At 52.7% G+C, this 12,162-nt stretch overlaps 3 protein-coding genes across 5 annotated transcripts; 2 read left to right on the plus strand and 1 right to left on the minus strand.

Annotated features, from left to right (window-relative positions):
• Positions 1-300: 300 nt before the first annotated feature.
• On the minus strand, positions 301-2,854 carry cibar1 (CBY1 interacting BAR domain containing 1). Of its 2 annotated transcripts, none has more exons than XM_037264178.1 (9): positions 2,714-2,854; positions 2,033-2,267; positions 1,878-1,946; positions 1,712-1,813; positions 1,495-1,500; positions 1,304-1,408; positions 1,125-1,238; positions 611-724; positions 301-538 (listed from the first exon to the last, which is right to left on the minus strand). In XM_037264178.1, the coding sequence occupies exons 1-9, from the start codon at positions 2,740-2,742 to the stop codon at positions 455-457; spliced, it is 858 nt and encodes a 285-aa protein (XP_037120073.1). In that variant the 5' UTR covers positions 2,743-2,854; the 3' UTR covers positions 301-454. The 2 variants fall into 2 exon arrangements, with proteins under 2 accessions (XP_037120073.1, XP_037120072.1); XM_037264177.1 differs by having other exon boundaries at positions 301-544.
• Positions 2,722-5,704, plus strand: LOC119130295 (major histocompatibility complex class I-related gene protein-like). 2 transcript variants are annotated; one of them, XM_037264090.1, is made up of 6 exons: positions 2,722-2,959; positions 3,762-4,046; positions 4,276-4,566; positions 4,689-4,973; positions 5,303-5,425; positions 5,504-5,704. In XM_037264090.1, the coding sequence occupies exons 1-6, from the start codon at positions 2,836-2,838 to the stop codon at positions 5,578-5,580; spliced, it is 1,185 nt and encodes a 394-aa protein (XP_037119985.1). In that variant the 5' UTR covers positions 2,722-2,835; the 3' UTR covers positions 5,581-5,704. The 2 variants fall into 2 exon arrangements, with proteins under 2 accessions (XP_037119985.1, XP_037119986.1); XM_037264091.1 differs by lacking the exon at positions 2,722-2,959 and adding an exon at positions 3,185-3,366.
• A 1,287-nt stretch (positions 5,705-6,991) lies between these two features.
• Positions 6,992-11,887, plus strand: LOC119130152 (zinc fingers and homeoboxes protein 1-like). Its single transcript, XM_037263834.1, has 6 exons — positions 6,992-7,839; positions 8,032-8,634; positions 8,692-8,818; positions 9,385-10,545; positions 10,618-10,743; positions 10,932-11,887. Exons 1-6 carry the CDS (start codon positions 7,610-7,612, stop codon positions 11,220-11,222), a joined length of 2,538 nt encoding a protein of 845 aa, XP_037119729.1. The 5' UTR covers positions 6,992-7,609; the 3' UTR covers positions 11,223-11,887.
• The last annotated feature ends 275 nt before the right edge of the window (positions 11,888-12,162 follow it).

A 12,162-nucleotide genomic window follows, 5' to 3' on the forward strand; every position in this document is an offset into this window, starting at 1 on the left:
ATGAAAGCTGCCTTTGTGCTCGCAGCACTGAGGTCAATGTGTTCTAATGCTTGCTTTTCTTGAACCAGGACAGGTCACCCAGAATTCAAATAACTCTTCTCTAATAACCCTGGGCAAGAGATGCATCATAAAATTGCTTAAGACTCCGAAAGGTTCTTAAGACGCAACAAGGACTATCGAATATCATCAAAGGTTGCGCAAAAGATGCTCTACTTACAAAAGCCCAAATAATATACACACATACAATCTGATGGGCCTTGATTGACACACACACTCACAGCTGTTCGAGTCAGTTTGTTTATGTTTCCTAGCGTGACAATCCATCTGGTAGTGCATTTCGTTCCATGACAGATTCAAATGGAAACAAGAAAAGTTGTCAGAGAAGCGCTCTCACTCAAACAGCAATGATGTTTCATAATTGGCACGGATGCGCAGATGTCAACGTGCGCTAGCGTCATCGTGTTTCCTCATCGGAGTCATCCTCCTCTTCAGATTCGTCCTCGTCCTCCTCGTCCTCACCCTGCCGCCCGGAGACTCTCTGTTGCTTCGTCGACCAATCCAATTAAAACCACATTGCAGCACAGAGCAGCAAAGCGGGCTTATGTACTACCTGGAAGGCGGCCGCCGACGTCAGGAAAGAGGAGGCGGTCCCGTCCAGAGAGTTGGCGCGCACCACATCCAAGCGCTCCGAGTAGTCGGGCGGGTGTAGCGAGCTCCTAAACACCTGACCCCACGCACGCGGGCACGCATGCACATACAGTCAGTGACAGAAATGACTACAAACGCTCATTTGCAGAGAAACTGGGTGCAAACACTCAGCTCAAACAATTGTTGAAATTGGCTAAAGGTCTCCATTCAAAATTCCAAATGGCTCAAAGAACAGCCTGAAAGAAAGCAAGGTTTTAACGCTTCAGATTGGGTGGAGACTCGCGGATAAGGGCTCATGCTGTCGGTCAGGAATGTCGAAACGAAAAACGTGGCCGACTTAGCAATGGAGAAAAAGCGTCGCCAGGGCTGACACTGTTAACGGCTGCCACGCCAAAGAAGCACCCCGTCCTCTGCCAAGACATCTCTGTACCGTCTGCCAGCGTAAGGAAGCTACGCGAGCATGAAGGCCAACGTACCTCCAAGTCGTCGTCCTCGTCTACGCCACTGATGCTCTGATAGGCCTGTGTGTAGAGCTCCAAGGCTTTGGCGTGGAAGCACATCTCCACGGCGGCAAAGTCGCACAGGATTCTCTGGCGGGCAGAAAAGGAGTCACGCTAGCCAGGATGGCGGCAGCTCCGACCCGGCCGCCTCCCACCTTGATGTCTCGAATCTTCTGCTTCTCAAAGTCATCGATGGTCTCCTCCAGCTGACGCGTGGTGCGCGCCGCATCCATGGTGGCTCGCTGCAATTCACTCTCGGCCTGACGCACAGCGGGAGAGGCAGCTTCATCATTGACATCCTCCTCCCCCCGTACGCCGCCGGACCAACACGCGTCGGGGAACCCACCTGAGACTGGACGCGAGCGGAGTCAAGGAAAGAGGAAGCAACAATCGCCCCAACGTTACGAGATGTTGCGAGGCAAACCGGGAAACGCGAGGGAGCTACGGCCGCACGGGTCAGTGAATAAACACGCGATGCCGTTCTTTGGGGAAATGGATTGGATCCAGAACTGAGTTAGGAGCAGGCTGCCTGAACACATCAAAGAGGTCAAGCTGAAGGATACGATGACTTGTCGGTCGGACGGGTTCCGTTGGCGAGTGCGCTCCAGTTGCACCATCTGTTTGGACTCCCGAGTCCTGGCGTTCTGGACCGCCTTCACGTCCTCCTGAAAAGCCGCTGTCATCCCCATAGCCCTTGGTCACGCTAACACTAACGCTATGCTAGCTCACCCGTTTTCGCCGCACGACTGCGCCGTAACCTTTCAGCGGCTCGATCACTTTGGCCTCCAGCCGCTCTACCTGAAAAAATGCAGGTATGCCACATCGTATTTGTCTGCCATCCATCCATCACCCCCCCCCCCCCCCCCCCCCACACACACACACACCTGGGCTTGCCGATAGTCTTGAATCTTGGCCAGGTGTTCGGCATACCGCTTCATGCCTTTCTTGAGACTAGGGGTCTCGGTGTCAGCGTAGTCGGCCACCTCTCGCACCAGGACGTCAGCCTTGTCGCGCAGCCTGGCGGCTTTGCGGCCATAGGCGGCAAACATTTGACACATCTCATCAAAGTGCTTCTCCACATTGCTGATGTTCTCCTGGATCCTCTTGGTCTGGTTGTCCCTGAACAAACATCAACGTGTCCCACCATTGTCACCTAATGCTGCCATACGTGAGCCAACACAAGGAAAGGAGCCCATTTCATCATATGACTTGCGACAAGTCATCTCTCTTTACGCTGTAGCTACAGAATAATTAAATGGTCGTCCGGGAGATTGACAAAAGGTACGCTCGTCTTGCCTATTGTTGTCTATACGCCTACAACACAAATAGCAACTATAGTCTAGTTCAAATTGTGGACATAGCTCCTAAAATGTCTGCTAAAATTCTATTTGGGTTCGCAATCATTCATCCATCAATTGGGATCGATACAAGGGGACGTTTCTACTTATTTGCTGACGTTCAAATGAAGCCAAAGACAAAACACGTTAGCGACACGCGGCTAACTAGCTTGGCTAAATAGCCTTGTCGTTCAAACACAAGCCAAGCCAACGATGAACAAATGTTACCTCGCTCGTGCATCCGGAGTTCGACTCATCTCTGCTTTGGGGGGGGGGATAAGAAAAACTGTGAATCAAACGTCACAAGACGAGGCTCTAGCTCACATGGAAGCTAGGAGACGTTGCCATGGATGCTGGCGCGTTCCGGTGACAACGGAAAGGTGGCACTTCTAAGTCTTAAAGCGAGCGCGCGTGAGAGCTACAGCCACAACCGACGGACGGACAGACAGTCAGACAGACAGAGCAAGTGTGGAGTTAAGTGCAACTTGAGTGCGACTGTGATGATAGAATAAATGGCTGCTGAGCTGAAAGTGGAGCTGAAAATGCAATGCAATGTGTAAAAATCCACAAAACAAAAAGCAAACCGTGTTTGTTCTATTTACGAGCAACATAAACGCACCGTGAGAGAGAGAGAGAGAGAGAGAGAGAGAGAGAGAGAGAGAGAGAGAGAGAGAGAGAGAGAGAGAGAGAGAGAGAGAGAGAGAGAGCGCGCGCAAGAGCGAGCGCGCGCACGAGAGCGAGCCTGTTCAGACAGACAGAAGACAGGGTGTTTGATCCAAGTTGGCGTTTGACTTTCTTAACACTTTGGTCAAATGTGAAGATGTTCATCCCCGTCTTCATCTCGTATTTGGTTTACGGCTCGCCAATCGTCGCAAACGCAGGTAAGTTTTTCTTTAAAAAAAAAAAAAAAAAGCAAAAAAACATTTGACCGCCGACTCAACTCAAAGCGAAAGTAAGTAAGCGCAAAGTCCAAAGTGCGCTGATATCGTCTTTATATGTGTGTGTGTGTGTGTGTGTGTGTGTGTGTGTGTGTGTGTGTGTGTGTGTAACGGTATGGAAAGAGATGTTTGAAAAAGAAACAAAAATAACACCTGGGTGTTTGTGAAGTTCATGCGTGTGCGTGTTAGAGACAAGACAGGTTATATGAGTGCGTATGCGTGTTAGTGCGCCCAGGTATGTTCCCGTGTTGCAGGACAGGTTTGATGGAAAGTGCCCATGTGAAAGGCAGCGCGTCACAATTGTGGTTACATGCCCCGCCCCCCTCCTCCTCCCCCAGAAACTCACACTCTGACGTACCTCTACACGGGGCTGTCGGAGGGCACGTCACTGCCATCCGGCAGTGATGGCTCGCACTACTTCACGGCCATGGGCGTGCTGGACAGTCACGTGATCGACTACTACGACAGCAGCACCATGAAGAAGGTCCCCAAGCAGCCTTGGATGGCCGAGAAGTTGGACTCCGCCTACTGGGAGCAGGGCACCCAGTCCAGGAAGAGCAAACAGCAGTGGTTCAAGGTCAACGTGGACATCTTGCTTAATCGCATGGGACACAACCGCACAGGTAGGACTTCGGCCACTCGCAGCTTTTCATTGGCCCGCAGTCAAGGTGTGGGTGGAGTCCTCGAGAGACATAACCCTAACCCAACTTGATTCAAACAAGCAGCTCATTTAAAATGACCTGATAAGCATCCTCACGGTTTGAACAAAGGATACCTTCAAAACAGGCCGGATCGGGCTTGTAAAGATGGGACTTGGACACCCCTGTGCTTTTTTTTTTTTACGATCCACAGATGTGCATGTCCTCCAGTGGTTGCACGGTTGCCGGGGCAACCTGGATCCCAACGGCATATTAACTTTCGGTGGCGGCGTGGACACATACAGCTACGATGGCCTGGACTTCCTGTCCTTCGACTACGAGCGTGCCAAGTGGGTGGCCACGGCCCCCATGGCGGTGGAGACCAAAAGGAAGTGGGACGACGTGCGTCTCCTCAAGGTCTACACACGGGCCTACCTGGACAAGGAGTGCATCAGCTGGATGGATCGCTTCCTGCAGTACCAGCGCAACCAAACGGAGGCCGCGCGTATGTACACAGGCCGGCAAGCCCGCCCACCCGCTCTATTTCAGGCTCTGGTGGCGGTCGCGCTTGCGTAGAGGGGCTAAAGGATGGAAAGTTGCTGACGAGGCCCGTGCACGCGTGCGCAGCGCCGCCCTCCCTCGAACTCTTTGCCAGGCCGACGCGTGCAGCCAGTACGTTGCTGCTGACCTGCCTGGCCAGCGGCTTCCCGCGCAAGGACGTCATCCTGGAGATCCGGCGTAACGGCCGCAAGCTCACCCGAGAGGACGGCTTGGCATCGCTGGGCGTGCGACCCAACGGAGACGGCAGCTTTCAGAGGCGAGACAGCGTGGAAGTCCTTCAGAGCGACACCGCCAAATTCACCTGCGTCCTCCGACATCCGGCGTCTGGACTTCATGACGAAAAGCTTTGGGGTGAGGCGGCGACTCCAAATTCTGGCATAACCATACAGAGAGTTGATGAACGGGCACTTGTTGAACCCGATCTGTGTCAGCATGTTTGGCTAGCAAATGGGTTTATTCCGTCAGCTGTTAACTGGCCCAATAGATTGCCGAGTCCAGCGCGGCTCTCGGCCATGACGTCTTCTGCTTTCCGAGGCGGCGTGGCATTTCTTGTACAGGATTTTGGGTGAAATGTTTGGGCTCTGTCGCTAGCAGCAGTTAGCCGTGAGACGAGCAGACATCTTGGCATCCTCGAGCAGCACCGAACGTTTTTTGCTGACTTTGTGATTTCTGTGGTCCAGATGGCAAGATTTTGGGCGAACCTGTGGCTGATGTGAAAATCGCCATCGGCGTCGGGTTGGTGATTCCGCTCGTCATCTTGGTCGCCATCATGGGATGGGTCTTGTACAGGAAGTTCAGAGGCGGTGGGTTGCCACGGAAACGCCCGCTTACCCAATTGTCGGTTTCTTAATCACAGACGTCTCAATCGTCTCGTTCCGCAGGTGCTGCCCACAAGGTTTCGCCCGTGGAAGAGGATTGTCAGCGCAAAACGAGCGAACGCCTTCAACCTCTTTTATGACACCACGATCTTCTCATCCGCTCATGCAGGGCTGGCACAATGCTTTTCCTTTCAAATGGTTGAATCTTACGCTGCTGGTTTTTACCTGATTTTATGGCTCAAGAAAAGTTGGGACAAATAACAAGCTTCGGTTGTGTGTCTGTGAAAAAGAGAATTGCACTCCTGAACATATTGGTAGGGATTTCCTTGCATCTTGGTCCAATCCCACCTTTTAGACTTGACTTTCCAAATCGCAGCAAGGCAAGGACGCTTGATTTCCTATAGCATATTTCATATACAAGGTAGCTCAATGTGCTTTGCAAAACGGGGTCTAAAAGCAAAAGAATTGAGGACGTTTGGACGCAAAGAATGGAATTCACATGACTAAAAGATTAAAAAGATTAAAGTCCCAATGATCGTCACACACATCTGGGTGTGGTGAAATTTGTCCTCTGCATTTAACCCATCCCCATGTGATTTTGATCCATCCCCTGGGGGAGAGGGGAGCAGTGAGCAGCAGGGGTGCCGCGCTCGGGAATCAGTTGGTGATCTAACCCCCCAATTCCCCCCTAAAACACAGGAGCACGATTGTTCATCAAAAAGTTGCATTTATACAAAGTGTAGCTGAAGAAATAATCGAAAAAGTTCAATTTAATATCAATGAACTCATATTGAAAATACACCATAGTGAAGCAGCAGCAACAACAAAATAATTTAAACCACAAAAAAGTGAGGCCAACGGTGATTTTGGAACAGGAATTCAGTTGCTTGTTCCACGTACATGCACTAGAGGGAGCCCGCGCATCACGGATGCTACTTGAACGTAATCTGCTCAAGTTCTCTACCGCATGGACGTAATGACTCAGCCAAGGACGTTTACGTGTTACAAAAAAGTTGACACTTTTATTTTAGTCGAATAAGTCTACACTTAGTCTACAGCTTATTGTGTTCAACCAAAAAACAATTTAAATGACAACATTGTGGCTGATGCTAAAAAACATTTGAGTCCAAAAACCGAAAACGACATAAAAATGTGCTGTCGACATTCATTAATACTAGTAACTCTGAGTATTTTTTGCATTCTGCCTTATTTTTGCACACAAACATTTTAGTCCTCATTATTTAGGTACCTTATTACTCCATTAATGGAGCACAATTTTAACAACTGACTTGCGCGTGACGTACTCGCACGCACCCAGCTCGATAGAGTCATAGTCAGCATCAGTCAGGCCGATCACAGTTCCGCCTCGATGCTCGCCTTCAAAACAAAAGCTAACAAATGGTACTGATCTTTCCTAGTGAACGCTTTTGAAGAAAAAACAAAGCACGTTTGATACATTTGACCAGAACCACCAACATACCCACGCATAAAAACAGGCCTTACAATTGAGCAAAGCCGAGCGTCAGTTTTCAGATTTTACTCGGCATCGGCCAAGGCGGACGTGAGCCTCTGTCGTTGCTGCCATTCAAAATGTACGCGATCACATTGGCTTCACCACCCAAAGCGTCTTTTTGCCACTAACTGTCGCCGTTGCCAAATCAACCCAAAACAAGAGAGTCGGGGCCGCAGCCGCTCGGCGGCTCACTCGCGGTTCCGCCTGGTTCGCTTTGATGGACTACATGTCGTTGGTGAGCGGAAGAGTGAGACAGCGAGACTGACGCCCAAGCGGAGATGCACACTTGGCTAACCGCGAGCTAACTAGCCGAGGCTACTAGCTTATCAGCTGCTGACGCAAACGCGCACGAGCGCGCACAAACACACAGCAAGTGCAAACTTTAACGCAGCTCGCTAAACCCAATTTGTTTGAGACTGGCACGAACGACCAGAAGTTGGGTTCGTTTCGGCTCGACTTGTAGGGATGGTTTCCACTCACCTTCCGGTGTACCCGAATGAAGTCGGTCCATGAAGCTGATTGGTTTGATTGAATTTGGGAAGTCAAACAAAATCCGGTGATGGAACCCTGACCAGAACCCCTGAGCCCTGCATTGGATGTGATGATGCCACAGCAAGGCGCTCACAAGTGAAGCAGCTCTTGGGCAAGAAGTTGTCATGGCGAGCCGTAGGAAATCCAGCACGCCATGTATGCTGCCGCCGCACTCAGACGGGGACGATGCGGACCGGTGCGTGAACGACGGCGTCTCGGAGCCGTCGTCGGGAGGCTATGACTGCAAAGACTACAAAACGCTCCAATTGTTTGCTGAGCACGTTGACTCGGAGCACCCCGACTTGGTCGCTGACACGTCGTACATCTGCGTAGAGTGCCACTATCACGCCAGGAGGTAGGCTCCACCCACGCATGGCTTGAGTATGCAAAACCATGTAAAGTCAATTGCGGAGGAGAACAAGGGTGTCAAACGTGCAGCCCGTGGGCCAGAAGAGCCCCATCTGTGGGTCCGCTCTGGCCCATGGGGACACTATAATCGGAAGGTTGTGTTGTCTCTCTCTCTCTCTCTCTCTCTCTGCCACCGCAGCTACAACGCACTCGCGACTCACTACGCGCACCATCACCCGGGCCAGGACCAGTTCACAGACACGACGGCGGCCACGCACGGCGACGAACCGGCCTCGGGGCCTCACTCGCCGGAGAGGGAGGAAGACGTGTGGCGTGAAGACGACGTCGGCCCTCATGACGGGTGGGATGAAGACGCCCGTTGTAAAGGGATTGCCCTCAGCAAGACACCCATCATGAGGAGCCGAGCTGAGCCCAAGAAGTTTACCGCCTCACACAAAATGGCCACCGAACACATCATCAAGGTGGAGAGCGACGATGAGATGGACAAGTACAACCATTCGCCCGCTCTGTCGCCCGGCCCCATGGCCCCCGTGACCGCTGCGCCCTCGCTGCTTCCTGTATTTGCACCACTGCAAATCCAGGCGGGGCTGCCGCCACAGAATTTGGTGGTCAACGGCCCCAGCGTGCTCCACGTCAATGGCGGCACCCTGCCTGCTGGGACCCTGGCTCAGGTCCTATCCGCGTTGCAAAATCAGAGGCAGCTCCTTATTCCGATCAGCAGTATCCCGTCCTACAACGTGGCCATGGACAACAATGTCCTCCTGCTGGGCACCTACAACAGGTAGGTCGGGGCCGGGCGGCATCCTTCCAATGTTTTGACTCGCTGACCCGCGCACAGGTTTCCCTACCCGTCGTCGTCAGAGATTGCGGCGCTGGCATCGCAGACCAAGTTTGGCGAGGAGAACGTCAAAGTATGGTTCTCCGCCCAGAGGCTGAAACATGGCGTCAGCTGGACCCCGGAAGAGGTCTGTAGTGTGCTCACCGTCAACCGTCCAGATCCACCAATGACCATTGTATTGCGCTCGCCGAGAGAGGCGGTGCAGTCGCGTTCACAAAGTTAATTGGTTCCGAACTTGAAATGAACGCAGCAAAACCTGGAGAGAGCCACATTCATCGTAGCTTCAAGACGTTCTTTTTTGTTGTTATAGACAATAGACACGAAGAAAGGCACACACATTTGTTTTTGCATCATAAGTAATTTTGTAAGTAGTATTAAGAAAAAAAAAAGCAAAGCAAATAAGCTTAAAAGCATGTGTTGAAAGGTTCCATGTAAAAATCCCATGACATGAATGTAAAGTTTTTCAAATTTGCAACACACCCGCGTAGTCCCAAATTATTGTGCAAAAAGCAGAGCCACGCCCGTACCGAGATCATTTGGAGAGCCAGGCGAGATTTGAAGCGCATCAAGTCCAATGTACTGACGGTCGTTCATTTGATCCTGTCTTTCCAAGACAAAGAGTTGACCTCTTTATTTGGAGGTGGAAGCGCAGCCAGAGCTTTGACGCTCAATGAGACATGCTTGTCGCGGCAGGTGGAGGAGGCGCGCCGGAATAAGTCCAACGGCACCGTCCAGACGCTCCATCAAAGCCTCCCACAAACCATCACGGTCATCCCCGCCAACATGGCCGCCAACATCTTCCAGACGTGTCAGATCGTGGGCCAGCCGGGCCTGGTCCTGGCACAGGTGGGCAGCGGCGAGGGCGCCAAACTCCCTGCGGTGGCCCCGCTTACGCTCACCGTCGCTCCCGCCACCCAACCCAAAAGTGCAGAAGCCACCCCTGCTGAGCCCCCTGCGGAAAAGGCATCCACCATTTTAGACTCTGCCTTCAAACCCAAAAAGTCCAAAGAGCAGCTAGCAGAACTGAAGGCCAGCTACGGCCGGCGGCGCTTCGCTACCGACGCAGAGATTTCCCGCCTGATGCGGGTCACTGGGCTGTCCAAGCGCGCCATCAAGAAGTGGTTCAGCGACACGCGATACAACCAGAGGAACTCCAGGGACCTGCGCCACGACAGCGTGGCAGGCCGGGTCGGCGCCAACACTGACAAAGGTGCCAACGAAGGTGCTGACAAAGGCGCTGACACCGACAAAGGCGCTGACACCGACAAAGGCGCCGACGCTGACAAAGGTGCCGCCGCCATCGTCATAGACTCCAGCGACGACACGGGCGACTCCCCGCCAACAGCCGACCAGGGCTCGCCCCGCGCCTCCAGGGACCGCCGCACCAAACTACGCCACGCCTTCCCGGACTTCACACCACAGAAGTTTAAGGAAAAGACGTCGGGTCAGCTCCTTATCCTGGAGTCCAGCTTCCACAAATGTGACACGCCGTCCGACGACGAGCTCACGCGCTTGCGGGCACAGACCAAACTGACACGTCGCGAGGTGGATGCCTGGTTCAGCGACAGGCGCAAGGGGGGCAAGGGGGAAGCCGGAGAAACCGGAAAAGAAGCTGGTGAAGCCGAAGAAACCATGCCCCCCGCTGGCCGGAGAGTTCTGAAGAAAACTCCGGCGCAGCTGGACATTCTGAAGAAAGCTTTTGTGCGCTCGCGTTGGCCCACAGCCCAAGAGTATGACAAGATGGCGCAGGACTGTGGCCTGCCTCGTAACTACGTGGTCAACTGGTTCGGGGACACACGCTACGCTGCCAAGAACAGCAACCTCAAGTGGTTTGACCACTACCACGGCGGCAAGGTCGGGAAACAACCAGCGCCAGATCGAGCCAGTGAGCAAATGCCAGAGCTACCTACCGTTTGTGTTCCGCAGGTGGACGAGGCCTCGCCGGATGGAACCGCAAGGACGCCGAGGAAGTCCAGGAAGCGTTTCCGAGGTTGGTCCAGGAGGACACGACGGCCATACGCTGGAAAACAGGACGTACAGACGCCCGGCAAGGTGCGTAAGGGCAGCAAAGTCTTGCCCGTGTCTCCGAGTAGTGTTGAGCCATCTCCAATGGGCCTTTGGCCAAAATTCCAAGTCCAAAATTGACGGAAACCACGACGGTCGCGACCGAGCTGACGCCAAGTTAAGGCAAATATTTGCAAAGCAAGTAACTTGTGCCCATTGTGTGTTTGTCCTCGCAGGGCAAAAGCGGCAAGGCCTTCCTAAGAGCCTACTTCCTCCAGCGGCCAGTTGTGAGCGAGGAGCACCTGAACGATTTGGCGGCCAAGTCGGACATGAGCGAGCAACAAATCCGCCAGTGGTTCTCTGAGGTTGGACGTCGGGCGGCGGAGGGGAAGGACCCCTTCGACGACCGCCAACAACAAGGGCAGGAAGCCCGAGAGCGAGCGGCCGACGAAGGTGACCACCAGCGGCGCGAAGACGTGATCCAGGAAGAGTCTCCTGGCCCAAACCAATCCGAGTGTCAAACGTGAGCGCAGACTCGCTCGGTGCGGCGGGACACTTGGTGGCAGCCACCTGACGTCCGTCCGGGCTTCTTCTCCAGCTTTTCTCAAGGCCGGATCCAGCCAAGTGCTGAAGTCGGAAAGGTTGCTTTGGTGTCAGGGTTTTTGTAAACAGTAAATATTTGGCCTGGCTCTTTGCCCAAAAAAAACCATTCACTCCCGTTGCAAGCACTCTTGGATGGTTTCGCACCATCCAAGTTACTATCACCATCGGGTGACAGAACATTTGACGGCAAGACAAGATGAGGACACCGACAATTGCCAGAGTAGTCGCCAACGTGGGAAAGCACTTGCTTGTCCTTGTTGGGCTTTTTTGTGCTTGCCTTCATCTGCTCAAATTTGCAATGGGTTCTCTTTTTACCTGCGAGGCCACGTTCCTGCGTCAGGAATTGTCGGAACGGGAGCGGCATGACCATCTCACAGGACTGTCAAGAGAAAAATAGAAATATCACGATGAGGGTAATACAGATGGCTGTCTGTCAAATGCAACAAAAAGCACTTGACAGAAGTCCGACGCCAGATTGTCGTCATCTTTTTCTGCACGCTGAAGCTATTATCAGCACAATATTCGACTCGTTGGCTTTGGCCGCTCCCCGGGTTGTTTTCAAAGATAACTGAAAAGCTACTCAGTCGTCTCCCCTGTCTCTTGTTTGAACCAATTTCTGATTTCACTCGACAGACAGCGCGCAGCTAAGCAAGTTAGGAACAAATCCACTTTCCCAATGGTGAAAACGTATCGGAGAAGAACAGGTGTGCAAACAGCTACAGGTTTCAAGGCGCCTGTGAGCGCTAACGCTAAGCCAGTGTGTAAGGATGACGCGCGTATACGTGTCAACATGTTGTTTGATGTATAGCGTCGGCATTAACCTGCATTAACTCAGCAAGCGGCTGCCGATTTTCAAAGCGCTGT

Source organism: Syngnathus acus, chromosome 11 (assembly GCF_901709675.1).
Source record: "Syngnathus acus chromosome 11, fSynAcu1.2, whole genome shotgun sequence".
Lineage (NCBI taxonomy): Eukaryota > Metazoa > Chordata > Actinopteri > Syngnathiformes > Syngnathidae > Syngnathus > Syngnathus acus.